The following is a 24457-nucleotide window of genomic DNA, read 5'->3' as shown; positions in this document are numbered from 1 at the left end:
ATTTTAGTCATGGGACACCGAATCCACAGCCAGTCTAGACGAATGATCAGATAAATATTTTCACTATAGCTCGAAACCAGTTATAATTAACAACAGTTTATTTCAGTGGTTCAGTGGATCAGATTAAGTTGGTAGAGAAAGGCACGAGCTGAATCACCACCAGGATTTGTGGCTTGATTCCCACTGTGCCACCCAGCCTGATGAGTGCTCTCTGGAGCATTTTGATTTTGTAGCACTGCTTCACATAATTCCAAGCATATTTAGAAGTCCTCCACATTCTTTTCTAATGATCTCCCACAGTTTTCTTTACTCTGCTGTTTTCTTCCTCATTTTCCAGATATTAGTCTGAGGGTTGCCGTTTAAATTGTGTCCGAGCGGAGCTTTGGTATGAGGAAACCCTGAACACACATCCGCTCACTCATCCCCCTGTCTGTGTGTGTCTTTCTCATGTGTACGTGTGTCTAACATTGTCCATATGTTGAATATTGAGAACATGAAGGGAGTCACTTCCTAAGAAGAAAGCATCCTATGGGAATTGGTGTGGAGTGATTTCACATGTGTGTTTGGTTAGGCCGGGATCATTGCTGTGATCATTTGACTTTGACTGTCGGATAATCCAGATCTCAATTTATCTCAATTCAGGACATTTGGAGTGTTGAGGAGTTGGTGCAGTCGTGCAATAGATGTTTCTTGTCATGTGCCTCTGGATGCACAAATAATACTTAGAAGATTTGTTACTGTTTGTCTCTTAAGGTTTATTTTAGCACTGTTCTATACTAGCAGCTTCAGTATCAGCACTAACACACTCGCTTTCTCTTTTATCCCTCATGTTATTTAATCTGTCTCTCCTCCTTTCTGTAGCTGAGGGAACAGGACTGGAGCTGGTCAACCCCTGCTACGCTGGAAACCACGACTGTGACACCACGGCCCAGTGTATCCCACTGGAGGGCCAGGCCTTCCAGTGCCAGTGTGCTACTGGTTACAGAGGGGATGGACGCAACTGTTACGGTATCTATCAGTCAGCACTTTAAACGGGCATGCATGTGCACATACAGTGTGCCGTTGAAGAATACTGACAATGCTTTATGGTGCTTCCCTCCAGTTTGCCTTGTCTAATGGTGTCTTCCTCCCTCACACATGTACACATACAAACACATGCAGACAGTTACAAGACAGTTCAAGGCTGCGTGTCTGTGTTTCATCAACATCTCTCCATCTAGTGCAGAGGGGTCAAGTACAGGCTGAATGGAAGGAATAATCTGTTTCTCTTCTCTTCTCTTCTCTTCTCTTCTCTTCTCTTCTCTTCTCTTCTCTTCTCTTCTCCAGTTTAATTCTGTAGTTAACAGGGACTTCCATGGCTTTAAGGTGGTGCGTGTCCTGTCATTAGCCCAGCAGCAGGTCTTTCCCTCCTGCTGACAGCACTAGGAAAGCCCCAGGCTCGGTCTTAGTTCCCATGATTGGGCCTCAGTGTATCTCTCTGGTCACATATTCTGTGCAGTCCAGAATCCAGGTGTGGGGGCACATGTTATAGCAACACAAACAAGCAGGCGGGCGATGTATATGCACTAAAAGCACCAGTAATGAATCTTAATTACAGCGTTTACACTCACATGTTGTTAGATTGGGATTCCTGGATTGCAGTCATATGAGTTTGGAGAAAAACTATCTCACTTTCTCTCTTCTTCTCTCACACAGACATAGATGAGTGTGCTGAGGGCCTGAGTTCATGTGGTGCTCATGCTGAGTGCATGAATCTGCCCGGTAGCCACCGCTGCCAGTGCCAGAGCGGCTATGAGTTTGGCTTTGACGGACGTACCTGTGTTGGTGAGTTGCAGTGAAATGCACTGAAGGTCCAGTGTGTGGGATTCCAGGGGCATCTATGGGCACAAATCAGAATTCATAAGCAACAAAACACACCCTTTGCACTCATTGTTTTTGCCTCTTGGTCTCATATGACCAGTAGCTTATAGTAACTAGCAAATGTTAGCTAACTTTAGATGCTTTGTTTTTGCTACTGTAACATTACATTCTAGTATCCACCATTTATCCACCCAGATGTTTAGATATTTCACTGGAAATATGAATTTGTTTGCCTGATAATGGTATGAACTGGGAAGTCAGGGGATCAACAGTGTTATGACAATATATCCTAAGGGGAACATGAATGTCTGTACCAAATTTCATGGCAATCAATTTAAATCTGAGATATTTCACCTAAAAAATGTCAACCTAATAGTGATGCCAGAGTAAAAATCAGGGGATCACAAATATTAATAGGATTCATTCTCTGGAGTCTGCACCAGATGTTCTGGTAATCCGTCCAAAAGTTATCATATTTCAGTTTGGAAGTAGTGAACCAACCAACTAACAGACTTGATTTTGCTTTCCCTGGGGCCCTGCAGCTAGTGTGGCTAAAAATTAACCTAGAAAATATGTATACTAGCCTGATACTTTGATGTAATCACAGGTGCTATAGTAATTCCCAGTAAGGCAACTGCTCAGTAATACTTTGAAGCACCCAGACTCCCACCCCACCTTTATGTGTTTTGTGTCTGTTAAAATTGTTTCAACACATTTCAACACCTGTTAATTATTCTTTAAAGCTCAAAAACTACATCAACAGAGATATCGGCTGAAGCCATTAAACATAAAGGCTTGACTTTACAAACATGTCACTTAGAACCACGAACATGCAGCTGTTTTCTGCTGAATGAAGCAGTGTCAGCCTGTCTTCCTGCATACACTGTAATCATGATGTATGTGACGTTCTTCACGTGCAAATAAATATGAATCCTCTGTAAGCCTATACTTTATCACAATGGCAACCGTGTCATTCTCCCATCTTCATCATTGTCTGTTACAATTGTTGGTCACGTAAGAGATTTTTTGGAGCATGTAGTACTGCATGTTCCGAAAGGAGCTGAATATTTGGAAGAGATTCACATATTTGTCCGAGTGCAGGCATAACATTTCCTCCACAACAGTAACGCACAGCTGCAAAAGCTAGGAAACAGCGAGAGGGGAGGATGGGTGACAAATGTGAGAACAAGAGTGGGAATGAGAGGACTAATGTGAGAAGGAGAGGGTGAGATAAGACAGGAGAGGGGGTGAAAGTGAAAGACAAATGGAGCAATGACACAATGTGTGTTTTGCTTTGGAATGTGTGGAGGAGAGAGGTCTTGCCGGTGTGTGTCCTCCTTTCACCTGTCAGTGTGAACTTTTGATGAACTTTTTCAAACCCTCCCTACCTCCCTGCTTGACAGATACTTTACATAACGCTGTAAAATGATCCAAAACTACAAACTAAGTTCTGATAAGATACACTGAAATGAATTATTTTCTAGCCAGCAGCCCATTTTTTATATCACTGTAAATTTGCGGAGTTAGTGGGATTTATATTTATTCCCAAATTCCAATTTGATGAGTGTGTGATTGATGATGTGTTTCTACATTTGTGGTTGTTGATTTTTTTCTCGCTCTCTCTGTTTTTTTAGATGTAGATGAATGCAGCACCTCTCCATGTCACATCGACGCCAGATGTATCAATGGACTGGGCTCCTTCCAGTGTCAGTGCCAGCCTGGCTTTTATGGTGATGGTTTCTTCTGCTCCCAACAGCAAGGTTAGTAAGAATGACACTGGAATTAAATTAATCACTTTTAGAATTGTTTTTTGTGTCATTTTTTATGGAAAAAAAGTCAATTCTTTGATTCCAGCTTCTTAAATGTGAATATTTATGTTAGCTCACTGAGTATCTTTGGGCTGTGGACAAAACAAGACATTTAAGGATCTATGCTTTGGGGTAACAGTATGCAATGTGGAAATAACTGACAGCTATGCTGTGTTGATAACAATACACATCCAAAATAAATGAACTACAAAGTTATGGGAGGAAAGAAAAACACAATAATAAAATGTGTATATGTCGTAATATTTGTCTACAGGACAGACAGGTCGCCCAAAGAGCCAGTGTGAGCAGCACAGAGACAGCCTGCAGAGTGGAGCGGAACACGGTGGTCGACCAAGTGTCGGAGCCTTCATCCCTCAGTGCGACTCTGATGGACGGTACCGACCCCTGCAGGTGGGTACAGGTGGCACTGACTGATAGAGTGGTAACGTGTATGGCTGACTGATGACTTAAGTTAAGTGACATACTGATATGGAATAATTAATTACAGTGTCACGGCTCCACTGGACACTGTTGGTGTGTGGATGAAAGGGGGCAGGAGAGAGCAGGAACCAGGACACCACCTGGTACAGCACCCACAGACTGTGACAAACCAGGTGAGATAAACATCCACTGATGAAAACACACTCAAAGTCATTGTTGTAAACTCTTTTCTTAGAAGCTGGGTCTTCAAGAGAATAACTAGATTAGTTTATCAATTAATTTCCTTCTATTTTGTTCATGTTTATCTCCCCAGATGAACCAGAGCGTCCTAAAACACACTGTGAGCACCACAGAGACAGTGTACAGACCACCAGTCCAGAGGGATATCCTTTACTTGGAGCATATGTACCTCAGTGTGACTCTAATGGACAGTACATACCTTTGCAGGTTTGTCACAGACTAACAGTTTGAAAGGACTTTTTATCACCTTCAACTGAAAGACTTAATTAAATACTATTAAAATACAGTGTGAAGTTACTGATGTTAATGCTGATATTATTGACTGCAGTGTCATGGCTCCACTGGACATTGTTGGTGTGTGGACAATAATGGACAGGAGAGAGCTGGATCAAGGACACCACCTGGTACAACACCCACAGACTGTAGCAAACCAGGTGAGGAACATTCCTCAAGATCCATCCCAATATATAAATGTTCTCTGAGTGGGTTCTTTGCAAAACAACTTGGTCTGATTAATCTACAAAATCACTTAGTTTTTCACTTCTGTAAAGTTAGGGAAATTGTGAGAGACAGAAAAATGATCAAAATCGAAGCAGCAGAGACATCCTGACTTAAGTCGCTAGTATAGATCAAGCTCCAAAAACACAGGGACCTACATTTCCCCTAATGCAACTGGGTGGCATCTTTAAGTACTCCCTCCCTGCCTGGTAAACACCCATGTCCTTTAAACTCCACACCTCCAGTTTGTAATGTAGAATATCTGGTAGAAATGTGTAACACAGCTGTACAGTTGTCGGACCTTGTCTGGAGCTGGCCAATGCTATGCTGTGATTTGCTAGTCTGTGTTAGATGATGGGACTTCATAAAGGGTCAATTGAAATCCAGTGAGGCAAAAAATAATGTGGACTCACCGCACTAAGAATGTACTTTTCACACATTAGTTTCTGATCTAAATTTTTATCCAGTGTTGTATATCTGTCCAAATCACAAAAAATTTGCACATATGCAGACGACACCATCCTGGTGTGACTCATCACCAGCAAGAAGGAGAAAAGATGAAACTTCACTTTAAAAGAGACATCACTTTGCACTTTTTAAATGCTAAAAAATTAACAAATTGTCTTGAAGCTTATGTTGAATAGGAAATGATGGGGTCAAAAGATGTATGAGATGTATATGCTAATGTATGTACAAGTGTTAATGCTAATGAGCTTACCAGCATGACAGAGACATCACATAATCCATTTTCTGGGAGACAGCATTCGTACCTTATTACACATTTGTTCAACAGCAGATTCTTGTAATTTTGATTATTATTTAAGTCCCTCTTTCTTGTTATAGATGAACCAGAGCATCCTAAAACTCACTGTGAGCACCACAGAGACAGTGTACAGACCACCAGTCCAGAGGGATATCCTATACTTGGAGCCTATGTACCTCAGTGTGATGATGACGGACAGTACAGATCGTTACAAGTTAGTGTTTGCAATTTGTCTATTCCATGAAAGAGTCAGTAACGTTACTGTAATTTTGAAGCTGAAAATACATCAATTCATTTTGGTTACTGCTATTGTTATTTCAGTGTCACGGCTCCACTGGACACTGTTGGTGTGTGGATGAAAGAGGACAGGAGAGAGCAGGAACCAGGACACCATCTGGTACACGACCGAAAGACTGTGACAAACCAGGTGAGATCTCTTAGAAGAGCTTGCAGGCTGGTAGCCTGTGCACACTGCACGTATACTAATGGCTGCTGTTTTGCCCGTGCAAACCAAATTTAGCAAATTAAATCTAATTTTGAGGAAACTCCCAGCACAGTTATTTTTTCCACCTTCACAAAGTCATTTGTGTTATCTGTTAAAGATTTCTTGTGTAAACAGTTATGTTTTCCTCCCCAGATGAACCGGAGCGTCCTAAAACTCACTGTGAGCACCACAGGGACAGTGTACAAACCACCAGTTCAGAGGGATATCCTTTAGTTGGAGCCTATGTGCCTCAGTGTGACGCAGAAGGACAGTACACACCACTGCAGGTCAGCATCTAATAAGTGATTGGTTAATTGATAGGCAGATAAACTATTACTGTGTTTGAATTTTTTTCTTGATATATAAATCTGACTGCATGTGTTAAATCAAGTATATATTTTCAGTGTCATGGCTCCACTGGACATTGCTGGTGTGTAGACAGTAGGGGACAGGAAAGAGCAGGAACCAGGACATCACCTGGTGCACCACCAACAGACTGTGATAAACCAGGTAAGAAAGAACCACAGACAGATCTCTCCCTCTATTCAGCTTCCCATGAGTCTTTCAGACTGTTTTGTTATCTGCAGTAACAGTACCAGTGTCAGCAGGTGTACTATGTCATGGCTCTCCAGGGCTTTGTAGCTAAACATTGACCTGTGAACCCCGTAATTCCTCAACTCTATGACAAGTCGAACTGACAGCACGTTTACGTGAGTGTATGTCTAACCTCGTAAGTGGTGCACGGTTGAGGTTATCGGGTCACAGCCTTGGAATGCCTGGAAAAACAGGTGATATCACTGCAAGACTGTGTGTGTGGTGGGAAGTTAAACGTACATGACGTCTAAGTAAAACAGTTACATGAAGCAAAAAAATACTTTCAACTTGCAACCGCATCTTGTCATTTTTTCTTTTATAAACCCAAAGTTGACACAGGTATATATCAGCAGTGAAAAACTACAAGACCTAATTGTTGTCATGTGTTACTTGGTGAATTTGAATGCTTACCAATCCATTTTGAAATGATAGGAAGGTTTTCCTATTATGCATGCTGTAAAAAAATATGCATATGATCCTGTTATTGTTGTCTTCATCTCCCCAGATGAACCAGAGCGTCCTAAAACTCACTGTGAGCACCACAGAGACAGTGTACAGACCACCAGTCCAGAGGGATATCCTATAGTTGGAGCCTATGTCCCTCAGTGTGATGATGACGGACAGTACACACCACTGCAGGTAAACATCTGGTGACACATCAGTAGTTATATTTATGAATTTCATGCGACTTTGGGTAATATGAAGAAATGTAACCATAATTTTAATATCAATTTTGCTCCAGTGTCACGGCTCCACTGGACATTGTTGGTGTGTAGACAGGAGGGGACAGGAGAGAGCAGGAACCAGGACATCCCCTGGTACACGACCCAAAGACTGTGACAAACCAGGTAAGGGAATGGCCTATTCTCTCTGTGTCATTTATGCTACAACATAACATACACTGAAGAATGATTTCAGGGAGAAGTATTTGCATACTGGAATTAATGCTCCCTTGTGAAATATGTTTTAATGGTTACATGTCAGCTACTAGCTTTGAGGAATATCAGTCTTAAGGTTTGTACTCAGGTGTGCGTTGTTATTTACTATTATAATATTAAATCTGAAATCATCAGATGTACCAGAGCGTCCCAAAACCTTCTGTGAGCAGCACAGAGACAGTGTTCAGACAACCAGTCCAGAGGGATATCCTATACCGGGAGTGTTTGTCCCTCAATGTGATTCAAATGGACAATACACCACTCAACAGGTACAGTCTGGTTTTAATGTATAGAGACATGCTGCCTCTGTCTGTACCCTGTCATATGATTACTATTATTGTGTATTTCAGTGTCATGGTTCCACTGGACATTGTTGGTGTGTGGATATTAGAGGACAGGAGAGAGCAGGAACCAGGACTCCGCCTGGTGAACCAACTGTAGACTGTGACAAACCAGGTGAGACTGCTGTTTCATAGACATGTGTAAGTATCAGGTCTCAGCTTAATGTGAAGCTGGAATGAAGGGGATGATGATAATCTATGGCAGGTAAAGTCAAACACTGTGCCGCTTTCAAAATGAGCTTTAGGGACTAATGAGAATACTTTAGGAGCCCAGTCTAAAGGGATTCTCAGTAGTCCATGCAGGATATGAGTAGATCTTGCAGTAGCAGAAAGATTTTGGGTTGCCCCAACAGAGCTGAAGTATCTGGTGTGGAGAGGAATAGTAGTGGGTTCAGTACTGAACCATGTGGTACCCCAGTGCAGAAGACTGGTAAAAACAGACATTCCATGCACAGCTCTCAGTAAATGCAGCCAGTCAGCCAGGACACAGTCAGACCTAAACCTCTTAAAAGTCTTTAAAAGTGGAAAGCTTGTAAAGGTAAAAGAGGTCAGGGACTGAGGAAAGAGAGAGTCCATTAGCAAAAGCAAAAATGAGGTCATATAATCTTAAACGATTATTTGTACTTTGAAGATATTACTAAAGTCTGTAAGAAAACATAATGACTCACCTCTGTTTGCTATTAACATGTGTCCCCTTATATATTTATCAATCTTTCTAATCCAGATGAACCAGAGCGTCCTAAAACTCACTGTGAGCACCACAGAGACAGTATACAGACCACCAGTCCAGAGGGATATCCTATACTTGGAGCCCATGTCCCTCAGTGTGATGAAAATGGACAGTACATACCACTGCAGGTAAACATCTTCTGACAGATTTCACTGCTTTACCTGTGGCTTTATATTAATTGGAGTACCATGAATAGAATTGTAGACATAACACTTAAATCATCTTCCTTTATTGCTCCAGTGTCACGGCTCCACTGGACATTGCTGGTGTGTGGACAGTACGGGACAGGAGAGACCAGGGACCAGGACATTACCTGGCACACAACGCAAAGACTGTGACAAACCAGGTGAGACTGCTAATTCTCGCTGCCCAAGTCTCATTTGGGTGACTTGTAGATTTTGCCAAACACTTAGGGTGGAGATGTGCATCAGGTTGTAACATCTCAGCTAAGAAGCAAGAGGCCTGAGTAAAGGTGCAGGACGATAACACATCATTTCTTCATGAGTTGTAGGGGTTTCTCAACATAATTGAGGGGGGTTTCTAACAGTTTATATAGCATATGAAGAGAGCTTGAGCAAGCCTCTAAGCAGATTAAAATGTTGTATAGTGCAGATCTACAGGAGATCCCTATATAACAAGGCTCACTGCAGCCCAACAGGCCAGTCTGTGAAGCATTATTGACTCAGTAAAACTTAATAACTCACCAGGGCTGATGTGGATTTAGGAGCTATCACCCGGAGCTGCAACTTCACATTTGTTAGAAACAATGTGGGTGTTACTTAATAACTTTTGTAAACTTGTAAATGTTTTCCAGATGAACCAGAACGTCCTAAAACTCACTGTGAGCACCACAGAGACAGAGCTCAGACTACCAGTCCAGAGGGATATCCTAGAGTTGGAGCTTATGTACCTCGGTGTGATGATGACGGACAATATCTACCTCGACAGGTCTGCAAACAGACAGGTGTCTTTTGTGTTTCTTTTGTTTTCTCTTCATCTTCCTCTGGATAGTAATGTTTTTAATTGTTGTGTATTTCAGTGTCATGGTTCCACTGGACATTGTTGGTGTGTGGACAGTAACGGACAGGAGAGAACAGGAACCAGGACACCACCTGGTGCACCACGTGTAGACTGTGACAAACCAGGTGAGACTGTTATCACAGCTTGAGTTTCACAAATCTTGACTCAGCCAGGTATTTGGGCATCCAAGTGAAATATAACTAAAGAATATGCTTGTTTTCTTTTCTTTCCATCACTTGATTGTCTCTCTCTCTCTGTGTGACCCTGTGGTCCTCTCACTCACACTCTAATGTACACACACTCTCTAATGTACACACAGAGGCCGTTTTATAAATTCAGTTCTTGCTATAAATTCCATTTATGACCATTCAAACATCTGAAGTGGTCATTTCGTGGTAAGATGAGCAGCCGGCGTTGCCAGGCAACCAAAACAAAACAAGACGGGCTGCCTGACCAGCTGAGTGACAAAACCGTGTTACACCCTCCCTACAGATGCTACACAGGCAAACACATGCTTGTAGATTTGTACGTTTGCTCAGCCTAAAACTTATCTGAACACATATCTTGGTTTCTGCTTTGCCCTCTATTCAGCTGCACTCAGTCACACCTGGAAGCTGCACAGCACAACCTCAGTGTTTTTTCTTTGGTCAGTGCACTGGAGCCGTATTCAAGGATTCTTCTGTAATAGTTCATGATGAGGGAGGCAAGGGCATTTCCTGCTCATTTAAAGTTTGTTATTCATATCCTCTGCTCCAGATCAGGAGCTGAGGTAAGGAGCATTATTTGTGTAGATGCAACCCCATAATTTGACAATTTTAGTTGGATTCTTGAATAACATTTGTACCAAATGTAGAAGTTTGCGTGATGCAGGCATCAGACACCCATATTAAACTCTTTTTATATGCCCACATAAGTAATACAACTCATTGCCAACCCAGAGGACTGAAATATTGTTGATAGAATGGACTATCCGCATGCTGTCGATTTCTGGGAAGGATGACCACTAAATTTAGTTGGTCATGTGGTTAAACAGCAAATAGAAGTAAAACCAAGTGATTCATAAGACTGGACTGCAGCATGCTAACCGCCGCGACGATAAATCCTGCTGGAAAAACTTACCAAGACATCAGCCTGATTGTTTAGTTAGTCGTCTTCTCCCTTAACCTCTGTGATCTCTCACAATAGAGCTTTTCTCTTCTCACCCTGCTTTCAAATATTATCCTAATCTCCTTCTCAGTCCAGCAACTGCAGTCTCACATTATGAATGTACAGCGAGCGAGAGAGAGGCCTGTATAAACATCAGTGGAAGCCTAAAGTGGTTTCAGGTTTAGTTTTGAAGCTCTCCCATAAAGTGAGTTATTAAAGAGCTTTTACAAGGTAAACAATATTGACAAAAGCAAGATGTGTGTATGTGTGTGTGCCTCTTTAAACACTGGGCCTCCCCACACCATTAATCAAACACTCTGCCTATCACTGTGATATAAGCTCCAGCTAGATAGCACCCGAAGAATATAATTAAAGAAGGATAAATTACAACAGAATGGGATCTGAATTGTGATGTTACAACCACGTGGCATTATATTTAACTTTAAACACGGTAACAGTGTTAAGTCTTTTGATTGGTGTGCTCCTCAGTCCCTGTGGCTCCGACCCAGCGCCCTGAGAGTGTGTGTGAGCGATGGAGGACCAGTTTGATTGAGCATTATGGTGGAAAACCAGACTCACAACAGTACGTGCCTCAGTGCGAGCCGGATGGACAATTCAGGTACACACACACACGCACACACAAACAGTAGTTGAAATTGTTTTTAATGACAAATTACTTGAGAAAGTGAATTGTCCCTTAGTCCAGTCCAGTGTTACGGAGAGACCACTTACTGCTGGTGTGTGGACCAGGACGGGCGGGAGGTCCCTGGCACCCGATCACATGATGTCGTCAAACCTGCATGTGAGCATCTTTACATCTCATCTTTGTCTGTTCCAGTGTTAATGCCACCAATCATGGCTGACACTTTTTTTTTGGTCACATCAAATCTTGTCCCAGGTCTTCCCTCAGTGGCCCCGCCCACCATGCGCCCATTGCCACGCCCAGATGTGACCCCTCCAACACACACTGACATCACACTGCTGTATGCTCAGGGACAGAAAATAGGAGCATTGCCTCTCAACGGGACCAGACTGGATGCAAGCCGGTCTAAAACACTACTGACCCTACATGTAAGAGATGAATGGATAGATACACACTTACATACATACTGGTTATTCAGTTATTTAGAAAGATGTTTTAAGTCGACAAAAACATAAAGATGTTTGAGGTTATACTATGCACGATTGTCAGTTGCTGTTTGTGAACACGCTCGCCAGCGAAAGTGAAAGTAAAAGCCAAACCCAGATTCACTCTCATTTGGTGTTTGGCCTCACTATATTTGTCTTTTTTTCAGCCCTGTGTCTCTTGGGTGTCTGCTGCTTATGGTCTGGCACCTGGTCACTACCTTTTTATGAGTGCTGTGGGAGTACACACCCATCAGAAAATAAGAAAAAATGCATAGAGGGCAGTGTTTCTGCAGATAAATACACAGCCACACACTGAGAGTGTTGTATAGGAAAATCCTGCATAGTATAGCTTTAAAGGATGAAAAAGGTTACAAAATTAACTCGATAATATCTCCTATTTGAAAGCCAGTTATCTCCACAATAGCATAAAAGAACAGTGATGGACCGCATGTGTTTTAACAGGTGCTCCGACTCCATTGTTTCACCTTTTAACTTCCTGTCTACACCAGAAATAGGAATGGGTCATGTTATGTGGGAGGACATATCCTGCTTGTGACCTTGCAGATGCATTTCAACAAATATCTGACTTGTTTTACATTTTAATACAGTGCAAAAGATATACTACGCTGGATTTTTTCTAAAAATAATGTATGGACTCATACAGAAGTAATCCCTCTCAATCATCACTTGTGGTACACACTTAGTGTGTGGTGGTGTATTTTTCTGCAGAGACTCTGCCTCTGCCTGTATTTTCTCATTTTCTTCTATTTTCTGTGTCCAGGATGTTTAGTGGTTTGTACCCGCACAGCGCTCAGGTGAGTCGGGGCTTTAAAAAAAAGGTAGCAAGCAGGTGCCAGACCGTAAGCAGCAGGCATCCAAGAGACACGGGGCTGAAAACGGAAGGTTAAGACACAAAACAGAGATAGAACAAACACAAACAGGAGCTAACCGCAGAGGGTCAATAATGATGGGGCTGTAATTATGTATGCTTATGTTCATATGTGTGTGTCTAGGGCTCAATAGTTGTCGGTATAGCCTACGACTGCAAAGAGAACCAAGTCTATTGGACAGATTTGTCTGCAAGAACAATCAACAGAGCGTCAATGGCAGCTGGTGCCGAGCCAGAGATTCTCATTAGCTCAAGTAAGAACTCACATTTACACTCCTTCATTTCTGTAACAAATGTTGTGTGTTTCTAGATGATGTCAAAACATTCTCTGTGGTGTCCCTGCTCCATGTAGATCTGGTCAGTCCAGAGGGTTTGGCAGTGGATGTCAAACGTAGGTTGATGTTCTGGGTCGACTCGAACCCTGACATGATTGAAAGCGCCAACCTGGACGGCAGTAGGAGGAGGACGCTGTTTGACACAGACTTGGTCAACCCTCGAGCCATCATAGTGGTCTCTTCCACTGGGTAAAGCCCCTCTGCCTTTCCACCAGCTTCTGTCTTTACCTCTCTGTCTGTTTTGTTGATTTCAACCTACACAACCTGCCACTTCTGAAGTCTTTGGACAGTTTAGTCTGGATTTGCAAACATGTACAAATCTCCTCCCTGAGCACGAACAAACAAGCACCCACACATTCCCTTCACGATCAAGTGTAACATCCTGGAGGAGCTCCGCTGAGGCAGAGTAAGATACAGCTTCCACTGTATACAGAGGGATGTTCTATCAGGAGAGGGCACAGATGGTTTTCAGCCCATAACCACAACCATGACAAACATATTTAAGTCCTCAGACAGGCTATGAGTCAACAAGGCCTGTGTCTAATTCATTAGTACAGTGCAGATTATATTTAAAGCCATTTTGCAGAAAGGATTCCTGTTGAGTCTGGTTTCTAAACATGACCTCATCACTATGAGGCGGGCCATCGCAAGAAAATTGATGGGATTTTGGTTTCAGGGTGGAGTCTCTCTCTTTAGTACGGCTTGTTTGATAATTCTGTCGTATAAGTGACTTTTACTGCTCTCACTGACGGTGTTGTACCGAACTGAGCCAAGAAAACTGGACTGGATTTACTGGTGCTATTAATCCTGGACAGTCACACACACACACACACACACACAGGCAACGACAGCATGAGGCTGTCATCAGTCAGCTCTCCAGGAATAACATCTGCTTTTTATCAGTGCAACTAATCACATAATCAACAGGTGTGTGTGTGTGTGTGTGTGTGTGTGTGTTAATGTGCTCGATACAAATAATTAAACATAGCAGCAATAACCTAAATCATAAACCTCAAATGTGTGTTTCACATTATTGGTTTGACAATTTAAAGTTTATTTTTTGACTGAGGGGCAAGTACGTGTGTGTGTATGTGTATATTTGTGTGTGTGTTCTGACAGAAAGCCAAGTCCTAAAGGTAATTACTGCTTCACACGGGTACACTTATGATTGAGCATGTGCTCTGCGATTTCTGAGCCTGCACATGTTGCCCTCACACACACATACACACAGACATAACCACACACAGCGCCGCAGACACGCCGAAATTACGTGCGCACACATTATGAAAGCATGCACACGTGTATCGGTGTCTCATACACCAACATCTGCTCACCCATACATTCATGAAATTGATTAAAGTACACACTCATAAACACACGGTGTGTGTGTGAGTTGATTGCTCATGTGGTGTGTATTACCTGTAGTTCCCAGTGGACTGCCCACATGTACACCATCATCTACAGCCGAAATGCAGCGTGGCGTCATACACAGCCCACACACGCTCTGCCTAAAGCTCCGCTATCGTCCTGCTGAAATGTTGCAAACAATAAAATATGATCTGGTTCATCACAGAAACATATCCGTCAGAAATACAAGGAACAAGTTTGTTTCAAAATGAGAAATGTGTCTATTTGCATCAGCCAGTGTGGTCCATATTTTCTGACTTATACAGATGAAACAAGAATGCGCAGGGAGAGCTGGGGTCAAAGGTCGCACGTTGCTCAGAGTAACCTGACCATGACCTCATCAGCATGAGGCAGCTGGTCCCTCGAGTCCTGTGCCCTTGTACCTTAACATACCCGCTCTTCTGTGTGTGTGTGTGTGTGTGTGTGTGTGTGTGTGTGTGTGTGTGGTTTTCCTCTTGTCTCATTATATTAGCCAGATCCCAGCGCTCAGTACCATAAACAAGTCCATGCAAAAACCCACAGATGCAAAAAATTCAGCCAAGATAAAGCTGAATGATTTGAAGAATGGAGTTTAAGAGTCATAAGTTTTATAATCCCCCCTCCTGTTTCTCTCTCTGCAGTACTCTGTATTGGACCGATTGGAACCGAGAGGCTCCTAAGATCGAGAGTTCGTCAGTGGACGGTCAGAACCGCAGGGTGGTGGTGTCTGACGGCATCGGTTTACCAAACGCTCTTACGTATGACTCTTCCTCTGGACAAGTCTGTTGGGCTGATGCAGGTAAACACCACATCTACTACCACTGGTCAACCGCTTCTGCCATGAGAGCCTCGTTTGCACCAAGCAGTGCGGTTCGGTTCAGTTCAGTTTGTTATACATATTAGTGGTTGTTTTTGCGTTTCCATTATCAGAAGTTGTGGATGGTACCAATAGAAGCATTTCATTCCCTACTGTCTTTTCGTTACCTCTCTGTTGAGGTACCCAGCACACCCAGTGAGAAACAACCTGCCTACATTTAAGAATACTGTTTGCGGTGGAAAAACTACACCAATCTAGGGTTTGGGTCTATATCTGTGCAGGTTACGTAACATTTCTAAGGGTACTATACGAGAAGTGTATGTTGGAAACGTGGCTTATACTCAAGGGAGTATTTTTCTCTAGGGATGGGGTGATACTTTTCAAAATCATAGTTTTGTAAGATCTGCAGACAAGGCAAAGGGCTAAAAAGTGCCACAACCTCCTATATATGTTTTTAAAAATGATTGTATCTCTGTTATTTTTCTCCTCAAAAGACACGAGCAGGTATGGAGTATCTAAAAAGCAATAAGCTTCAGGTAATAACGATCCATGTTCCTCTCTTGTTCTGTGCGTCAGGTACAAAGCGTTTAGAGTGTGTGTCCCCGGATGGTTCGGGTCGAAGAGTGGTCCACCCCAGTCTCAACTACCCGTTCAGCATGGTCTACTACAGGAACCATTTCTATTACACTGACTGGAGGAGGTAGCCATCTTTATCTGTCTTCCTGTTGGTCCATTACTGATCACCAATCAGTGCTCCCCATTCTTAATGCCTCTGTCTGTGTCCTCTGCCTCGCAGGGATGGAGTGATCTCAGTGAGCAAAGACACCAGTCAGATCACTGATGAATACCTGCCTGACCAGCGCTCTCACCTGTACGGCATCGCCATAGCAACTACCCAATGTCTATCAGGTGGGTACCTCGCTGTCTTACAAACACACACACTATCACTCTCTGTCACTTACACGCACACACACTTTTCAGACTCTGTTGAGATGTATAATTTTGGCCCTGTATAATCACAACCAAACGCCCCCTCTCTCACACACACTGACTTTAAGGTGCACCAGACAGTGAGCTCATTGGTTTGTGTGCAGTGATGTCATCACATCAGCCAACTCCCACCAGATGTCACCTTAACCCTGAAGGCTGCATTTACGCAGAGACAGAAAACACGGTTAACCCTACACGGGGATGTGGTGGCTGAGAATGTTGAATTCAAGTCTCATGGAAACAAAGGATATATGAACTTCTTACTCCATGTCTGCACACACTGCGTAGCAAAACATAACTGGAGGGGATCTTACAGTGTTTCATGTGAACCATACTATAAGGACACTGCACATAAATCAAATTAGAAATCGAAGACAAATAGTTTAGACATAGTGTAAATAATTACCAGAATATTGGATGTATAATGGTCCTGGTGGAAAACAGCATCACAAACACAATCTGCCAGTTTCATTAAGAGGCCGAGACCTGAGGGGAAAAAAACGGATTGTTTCGGCTGATTCAAATGCAACCTTTGTTGTCTGAGGAAAGCCAAGTTTGTGTTTCATCACCCTGCACCCAGAGAGCAGTCATCACACAGCTGGCTCACACCCTCCACTCCACTTTGTGTGTGTGTGGTGACTTCACATGCAGCCATGAAATAGACACAAGAACAATGATTACACAGCTGTGTGTGACCCTCTACTTGTATTTAGTGTTTGTGTGTCATGTTTGATGTGTTGATGTCTGCGGATGGCTTCGAGTCCTTTCAAAGCTTTGTGTTAAACACCTTGAAAGTACAAAGTAGCCCTCTGATCACACGATAATCCCTAAAGTAGCACCTTGGCTCCACACACATGTGCTGTGTCATGATAGAAGAGTTTGCACACACAGCTCAGTTTGTGCGTCCGAATGATGGCCGTCACTCGTGTGTGTTGCTGTAAATGTCATGTCTGTGCGTCCTCTAACGCTCTCCAAAGCCTCAGACTAAATAACAGCCGCTTGCTTCAAAGACGTGGACGTGTGGTGTAATTGTGACCATGATGACAGCTCTAAAACACACTTGTTAAGGGTTTGGGAGCTGGCTGTAAGAGGCTTAAAAGCTGTTATTGTTGAATACATGAACACAGACACACACATGCTCTTTACGGAGATAATTCTCAGTCGCCTCAGGTTGCTAAGTGTAGGGCTTTGTTCAGGATGGAGGGTGTGTTTGTTCTGTCATTACACCACTGCAGCACTCCAACTTTCATCCTGTTACATTTGGATTCACACAGGAAGACCTTTGACTCTTCATTTCCACCTGGAGCTATCAACTAAAAGAAAAAAGAGGTTAGACTTCCACTAGAAATGTAATATATGTGTCAACGATATATTTTTGTGTGTCTCAGGGAGCCACTAACGACAGACTGGCAGCTGCAGGGTCCTTTGGTGCTAAAGTTCTGGGGCGATTCCTGATCAGAGGGCAGGACCACCTCAAGGCGTGCCCTCCCCAGTGTCCCTCAGTAATAAAAAGGACACTCAGTTGGGAGCAAGATGGCTTCCTGTTGCCAGATCGACCGTCAGAGCAAATTTACAACCCCTCCACTCACCCTGACCCCGACCCCATTATCTCACCTTAAAGATATAACCCCAAAATAAATGTTTTGTAAATTTGTTTTATACCTCATTTTTAGTTTTTTTTTCTACTGTATTTTTGTACGTGAGTTGTTTTTGTTTTATACCGATTAAACCTACAGAATCAGATTTTAAAATGTGTGTGAGAGTAGGTTTTCTGTTTTGTTTTTAAAGCCAAAGAAGAATGACCTGAAGAGCTTTTAAACCATATTCGAGCCAAAGTTTTGTTGTGAAACTGAGCATTACATTTCTTTTTGGTCCGCTGGCCACAGTGGCTTTTTATATTTAGTGTCATTGTTAAGCTTTCAGAGTGGATTCTGGACAAATATAAAAACGGGAAACAGAAAAGTTAACTGTTTTGGGGGAGATTGTTATCAAGTCTTGACAAGAGATGCGAAGATCGATACTACTTTCAGAAATGAGTGGTAGCAATCTCTTCATCGAAGTCTCGGCAACAATTTGTACTTCCAGAAATGTCAAGCTATGACATCACAACTGAAATTGAAAAGAATTTAACTGATGGAAGTTAAAGTCTTCAATAATTAGTGGGATCATTAATTTACCCGATTAGAAATAGAATTAGCAATTCAAGAAAATACATGTTTGAGTATGTCATGCAACATGTTAAGAGGAAAATCGCCGCCACTGTTGAGACTGAAATAAATTGTGTAATCAGATTACTGTAATCTGATTCTTCGTAATAATCTCTTCCCCTCAGCCCTGTGGCCACGGTCAGATCCCAGTGACGACAGTCCTGCCATATTTCTCTGCACTACTAATCTGTATTTCACACGTGATGAAAGGACGTTTTTCTTTTTTTTTGCCAAATATTTTTACTACTACTACTTTTCAAATCTTTATCTTTTTATAAGATGTGATATTTATAACAATAAAATGTGATTTGGTACTTGACACCGTTTCTTGGGATTGTTTTGTTATTCTTTCAGCTCTGATGCTCCTCGGGAAAATTACCACCACACAAGAAACACAGGAGCCAGAGTGTGTTCAGCTGTATTTATATATTTTCCCACACAGCGTCAGTGTAAACCATTTCAAAATAACCTATTCTTCCATCTTGAAACAAAAGACACGAATGTAACTGTCAGTTTGAATATTTCATAAGCTTCTCTGTGGTTTCTGCTGAGGGAGACTGCAGGGCAGCCACTCTGAATGACCAACATATTAGCAGTAATAAGTACCTCGGTGTGTGTTTTGGCCTTAACTCATTTATGCTGCAATACAAAAATCAAAAACAGCATCTTAAAATTTGGCATTTGCTCATATTTGCTCCGAGTTCCCAATCGGATTGGTCTCATCTCATGCAACAACGGAAAAAACAAACTCATACGTCCAACGAAGACAGGCTTTTCCTTTCAAAATCAAATTAAAACTCCTGTGGTTCAGTCCCTCCCTTCGTCCAGCGTCATCCTCCTCATCCTCGCTCTCATCTGCCCACCTTGCCCAGCCTGTGGTCTGTCTTGGGGTCGGCGATGATGGCCTGAACGGCTACGATGGCCTCGTTGATCTTCGTCTGGAGCTCCCTCAGCTCCTCGATGTGCAGCAGGCGCAGGATCTGAGCCGCTTCGTTCAGAGTGGCATCTGGAAAGAAATTTATTTCAACTAAGTTTGTGTTCATACTGCTCTGCATCAAAGCACTATTGTACCAATGACCTCTCTGGTGGTCCCACCAGAATTTGCCCTTCCTGTACCTCTTTCATCGACAAAGCTGCACTCACCTCCAGTATCAAAACCCAAGATGTGCTTGTCTAAAGTTACTGGAACACCCTGAGAACCACAGAAACATACACATGTAACACATATACATGACTGGGACTCATTTTGAGCCACCCAATTAACTTTAAGGTTTTAATTATAGGACTTGGAAATAGAAGAATCTCCAGATATCATTCTTTAAGTTTACAGTACCTCTCTGTTGTGGCTGGCTTTAGTGATCGCCTCTGGAGAAAGTCTCTCCTGGATCAGAATACGAATAGCCTGGCAGGAGAGCATGCAGACAGAAAAATGATTAGTATGACAATTTTCTACTCAATAAGGATGTAGTGATAATAAATGAGCACACACCCACCTTGAGCATCACCAGGTAGTCGTCATGTCGTTGTATCTGCAGGATGTTGGCCAGCGCCATCACTCCTGATTTGAAATCTGGTGAACTACCTGAAAAACACAAACAAAAGCTGACTTCATGTTTCACCTGGAGCACAGAGGAGAAGAAATCAAAAAGAAAAGGAACAGATGTGTGAGATCAAAGTGCAAGGACAGGCAGAGGAGCAGAGGTGTTTCTTCTTACTGTCAAGATTGACGAGAGGGTCCACTGCTTTGTCGCTGTTGCCAGAGGCTGCCAGCGGCTCACAGCTCTTATACTTGTCCACTGAGGAGAGACCAACAGAGAACATATTAACGTGTCAAGTGAGGATCCAAACAGGCTTATACAGATTATTTTAAACTTGTTTGACGTTATTCATTTGTCAGTGTTTATAAGAATAACTTGACTGGTGAGCTGGTGTCATTGGAAAACATTTTTCCTTTAATAATATCTCCATCTACTGGTTAGCATCAGTATTACAGCATAGTCCAGTCCTGTAGCCAGAGTTATCTACCCTACAAAACTTTTCACTGACATCATTGTTATCATTATAACAACAGACATGCACGTAATGCCATCTCACCATTGTCTCCGTATTCATATCTTACAGCCAGGCCCAGTAACCAGTCCACAGCCTCCTGCTTCTCCTGGACTCCAAAGGGACAGTTCAGGTCCTGCAGGTACTGCACACACAAACAAAACACTCAATCACATATCATGCATGTAAGAAGGCACTGACAGCTCCATGACAATGGAGAAGAGACCTCTGCAAATAATGTGACTCCCAATTAAAACTTTCTTAACAATAAACACTGAAGGAATTCTACCCAGGAGAAGTTTCAGCTGGTTGCAGTCTGCAGTCCTCACTGCTAGATGCTACTAAATGCCCCTGAATCTTACACACTGTCCCTTTAAATGTGGTTTGGCAATGGACGAAAAAGTGGTCTCACCTTCTGGTAGGCTGTGGGCCAGTCTGAGCTCGGGATGTTCCTCAGGTTTCCTCTGTCCTCTATCTTGTAATGTCGGATCTTCTGGTCCTCGAGCCACACAATGCAGTTCCTGAACTGTGTCTCATCTGAGCAGAAAGGACAGACACTGCTGAGTAGCTATTTTTAACAGGATGCAGATGTTGTTAGCTAGCACTTACTGAGCATTTAACGTTACTTTAACAGTAGTAAATATATATTTACAGCCCAGCAATATACCCGAAATCCAAGTGAGCATATTTACATATAATGCCATTTCACAATATTACATAATGCTTGCCAAATTGCTCTAAAAATTGCATTCAAAATATATTGGAATACAACTGTGGACACAATAGATGGTTAAATACCAAGGGCGTTCTTCAATTATCAGTACTGCCGAATAAAAGTGTGGTGTATAAGTGGTTGTAAAAGACCCAGTGTCCCAACAGATATACAGGGTTATGAGCCACATAGCAGAACAAAGCCAATATTTTATAAATAGAGTGGCATTTCGTTGTCTCCAGTGACAGCATTTGCATGACGTTAACGTTACATGTTAGCCGGCTCCACGTTTAACTCACCGGACTAAATTTAAGAGCTCCTTTACTAGTTTTGTTTCTCACCTGTGCAGTCAAATCCTCCGGGATTGTGATAATCTAGCGCTGTCAATTTTCTCCGAAACATTTTAACGTATACTTTGTGTCTAAGCGGCTGCTTTCTTTAGCTAACAATCGGCTAGCTCGGATGTTTCTGCTAGCTAGCTGTCAATTTGTGGCATTGCGCATGCGCGGCTGGACTTCCGGCTGTGACTATCAAAATAAAGTTCTCCAGCGCCACACGAAAATGAATTAACTGTGGCACTGCCACACTAATTTTCTAGACCAACTCTATTTTTTGTCTGTTTCCAGTACTTAAAAAAACAATTATATTCTGCATAATTTCTTCAATGTAACATTCCTGTGTTTTTAGGTAGCATTTAACTAACTGGGTATTAACCATATTTAAAGGCAGTGATAATACTTAAAATCATTGCACACTAGCTCCCCAATTAGAAGAACCCACAGCAGTTATAATTAAGTGCATTAGTTGTTTTCACAAACTTCTAAATCAGACGCTCTGACTCCAAATATGTTATGTGTTGTTGGAATCTGGACCATCTTAAACCTGATCAAATGGGGAGATTTTTCACAACTACAGTTCACGGTATGTTACACAGAAAGGAGCAGAAACGTTGGAAAAAAAATCACAACTTTATTACACTTCACATTTTAAAAAATGAGGCAAAAACCATCCAGGATGAGGCAATGGAAAAAACAAACAAAGAACAGTTTCATGTGTGTTGGTTTATGTTTCGTGTTTAGAATTAGAAGGGCCTCATGCGTGTATTAAGGGGCAGGGCTCTGTTTGGTGGTGTGATAGCTATGTCCAGATAGTCTCCAATTTGGAAGCGCTGGGACTGCAACGTCATGGAGTCATCTGGACCCTTTCTGCCGGACACAGTGCTGCCAATATCTTTCAACCTGTAAGGAGGGACACCACATATGTCAATATACAAGCAGACAAATTCACCAGACTGGTTCGCAAGTGGCCTGATCCATGAGTCCAACTAGTGCAGATGAAGTGTGATACCAACCTGTACACTTTCCCTCTAGGATCAGGGTAGACGATGGCAAAGCTAAAGTTGGTCCCCTTTTTTCTGGCCTCTGGATGCACTTCCTTCACCAGGCTGGTGAGTTCCTTCAGAGTAGCATCCATCCTGAAAAACACACAGAGTCAGAGACCTGTTCCAATGCCAAACTGTACATTAGAATCACACAGTACTTTAACAAGGAGCTTTTACTGTCATATAAACTCAACTAAATGCTTAACTGACACATGCAAAAAAAATAAATATTTGCAGTTTCACCATGTGTATATCTGCAGTTCGCTGGAGGGGACGTTGCCACGGGCAAATTCATCTGCTCGATGGTGACGGCCACTGTTGGTGGTGAATACTCTCAGCAGAAGGGGACAGGTCTGCAGCAAAAGTAAGCATCAGACATAAAGGTATATAGAAAAAGTAAAGAATAAAGTAAGAGCTGGCTGTGCCAGACAACACAGGCAATCTGACAAAGACAAACATTTTTCATTTTTAATTGGGACAGACTGATTCCTTCAAGTAATCCAGTTTTGTGGCACTGCAACAGTCAACATGAATCACTACACAGGCACAAGGGTCATATCTCTGTCTTTGGTAAATAGTGTACTTTTGTTTTGAGTTTGACAGTGGTTGGTGACAGTGGTTTCTTTAGTTTGCTGCCCCTTTGTGGTCACACCGAGTAACTACAACACAACATATTCTTATTAAATGTAGGTATTAACACTATTATAATTATCCTCATTAAGTGTTGAAATGGGTTATTAGTCTTCATAGTACCAATTTAAATAGTATCTGTATAAATATAAATGTACACATAGTGTACTCCATGAACTTGCTTTATCAAACGCAAATGAATGGAGGACAGCACATTGGAAACACCTGTGGAAGGCAGCCTGTGTCATCTCAAATCCCTCTCATGACACCGACTGTGCCAACTGTACCATTGTAGTTATTAGGGGCAGTACACAAACACAAAGCGATTAACCCATCAGGAAAACTGAGCTCAGGTAAGTTACAAATGTGGCAAAAAAGATGGGTGTTGCTTGTGATTATATACATGCCGAATATATCCGAACACACCGGTTTGAGAAAGAGAGTTACATGTTACTGGTCTTGTATGTCTACCTATAAGAATAAAGTATTTAAATTGCATTTTTTCCCCAGGTCACGTAGGTAACATTGAGTCAGCTAATGCTATTAAAGTCTCAAGGTAAGCAATGTATTTAGTGAGCTACAAATTGTCTTTAACCGTTGGTTGGGGATATAACGTTATTCATGGTTAGCTAGCACGCTAGCATTAGCATGCTGCAGAGGCTACTGTTCAGTCTCCTTTTATTAACTGGTGATTACCAGAACATTATATGGCATTGGATGAAAGCAGACATACGGGTCTACATTTTTTTAATCATGATATAATGTTCAGAGTTTGTCCCGAAGTCTCCAAACTGTTAGCATTAGCATTAGCTAACAGAACCAGGTTAGCTTCGATAGCGCTGATAAGGTAAACAAGCTAACGTTAAACAAACTCCCGCCATGCACCTTTTCTCGGTCGATGGGCTTCTCTGGTTCCTTCTTGATTTCTTCTTGTGTGATGCGGGATTCAAGGGCCATTCTTATTTTTAACCGATATATAATACACTTCGGTACCGACTTTTGCCACCTTGCTTGAGTATTTTATCGTAGCTGCAGCAACGAATGGGGCCGGAGCCGTTTCCGTTTCCGGT

At 42.3% G+C, this 24457-nt stretch overlaps 3 protein-coding genes across 14 annotated transcripts in view; 1 reads left to right on the top strand and 2 right to left on the bottom strand.

The window, feature by feature from the left end:
* Nucleotides 1-18934, top strand: part of nid2a (nidogen 2a (osteonidogen)) — a 42320-nt gene extending 23386 nt beyond the window's left edge. Inside the window, exons 15-42 of one of the 12 annotated variants that reach the window (XM_050063134.1) lie at nt 862-1008; nt 1696-1824; nt 3495-3620; nt 3943-4079; nt 4177-4282; nt 4423-4556; nt 4678-4783; nt 5691-5824; nt 5932-6037; nt 6248-6381; nt 6499-6604; nt 7194-7327; nt 7431-7536; nt 7762-7895; nt 7977-8082; nt 8692-8825; nt 8938-9043; nt 9512-9645; nt 9737-9842; nt 11353-11482; nt 11565-11665; nt 11762-11934; nt 13005-13134; nt 13233-13404; nt 15243-15400; nt 15995-16118; nt 16215-16327; nt 17797-18934. In XM_050063134.1, coding sequence (XP_049919091.1) covers nt 862-1008; nt 1696-1824; nt 3495-3620; nt 3943-4079; nt 4177-4282; nt 4423-4556; nt 4678-4783; nt 5691-5824; nt 5932-6037; nt 6248-6381; nt 6499-6604; nt 7194-7327; nt 7431-7536; nt 7762-7895; nt 7977-8082; nt 8692-8825; nt 8938-9043; nt 9512-9645; nt 9737-9842; nt 11353-11482; nt 11565-11665; nt 11762-11934; nt 13005-13134; nt 13233-13404; nt 15243-15400; nt 15995-16118; nt 16215-16327; nt 17797-17807 — 3437 coding nt within the window. In that variant the 3' untranslated portion in view covers nt 17808-18934. The remainder of the gene's footprint in view (nt 1-861; nt 1009-1695; nt 1825-3494; nt 3621-3942; nt 4080-4176; nt 4283-4422; nt 4557-4677; nt 4784-5690; nt 5825-5931; nt 6038-6247; nt 6382-6498; nt 6605-7193; nt 7328-7430; nt 7537-7761; nt 7896-7976; nt 8083-8691; nt 8826-8937; nt 9044-9511; nt 9646-9736; nt 9843-11352; nt 11483-11564; nt 11666-11761; nt 11935-13004; nt 13135-13232; nt 13405-15242; nt 15401-15994; nt 16119-16214; nt 16328-17796) is intronic. The other 11 variants (XM_050063136.1, XM_050063135.1, XM_050063137.1 and 8 more) reach the window with 11 other exon arrangements.
* Nucleotides 18935-19022: 88 nt separating this feature from the next.
* rtraf (RNA transcription, translation and transport factor) lies at nt 19023-21888 on the bottom strand. The gene is made up of 8 exons (XM_050063146.1): nt 21718-21888; nt 21077-21201; nt 20710-20809; nt 20331-20411; nt 20109-20197; nt 19949-20017; nt 19759-19807; nt 19023-19621 (listed from the first exon to the last, which is right to left on the bottom strand). The coding sequence occupies exons 1-8, from the start codon at nt 21776-21778 to the stop codon at nt 19467-19469; spliced, it is 729 nt and encodes a 242-aa protein (XP_049919103.1). The 5' UTR covers nt 21779-21888; the 3' UTR covers nt 19023-19466.
* Nucleotides 21889-22325: 437 nt separating this feature from the next.
* Nucleotides 22326-24457, bottom strand: sap18 (Sin3A-associated protein). The gene is made up of 4 exons (XM_050063289.1): nt 24273-24457; nt 23001-23110; nt 22728-22850; nt 22326-22614 (listed from the first exon to the last, which is right to left on the bottom strand). The coding sequence occupies exons 1-4, from the start codon at nt 24342-24344 to the stop codon at nt 22458-22460; spliced, it is 462 nt and encodes a 153-aa protein (XP_049919246.1). The 5' UTR covers nt 24345-24457; the 3' UTR covers nt 22326-22457.

The sequence above is a fragment of the Epinephelus moara genome, chromosome 15 (genome assembly GCF_006386435.1).
Source record: "Epinephelus moara isolate mb chromosome 15, YSFRI_EMoa_1.0, whole genome shotgun sequence".
Taxonomy (NCBI): domain Eukaryota; kingdom Metazoa; phylum Chordata; class Actinopteri; order Perciformes; family Serranidae; genus Epinephelus; species Epinephelus moara.
This window is presented reverse-complemented; position numbering and strand designations above follow the sequence as displayed.

What these genes read in the sequence shown, in the direction of transcription:
- sap18 (XM_050063289.1), bottom strand. Translation starts at nt 24,344, where the DNA reads ATGGCCCTTGAATCCCGCATCACACAAGAAGAAATCAAGAAGGAACCA. An exon ending in AGCCCATCGACCGAGAAAAG is followed by an intron (nt 23,111 to 24,272) that starts GTGCATGGCGGG and finishes CTTTTGCTGCAG; the next exon opens with ACCTGTCCCCTTCTGCTGAG. An exon ending in CCTAGAGGGAAAGTGTACAG is followed by an intron (nt 22,615 to 22,727) that starts GTTGGTATCACA and finishes CCCTCCTTACAG; the next exon opens with GTTGAAAGATATTGGCAGCA.
- rtraf (XM_050063146.1), bottom strand. Translation starts at nt 21,778, where the DNA reads ATGTTTCGGAGAAAATTGACAGCGCTAGATTATCACAATCCCGGAGGA. An exon ending in ATATGAATACGGAGACAATG is followed by an intron (nt 20,412 to 20,709) that starts GTGAGATGGCAT and finishes GTCTCTCCTCAG; the next exon opens with TGGACAAGTATAAGAGCTGT. An exon ending in AAGCCAGCCACAACAGAGAG is followed by an intron (nt 19,808 to 19,948) that starts GTACTGTAAACT and finishes TGTGGTTCTCAG; the next exon opens with GGTGTTCCAGTAACTTTAGA.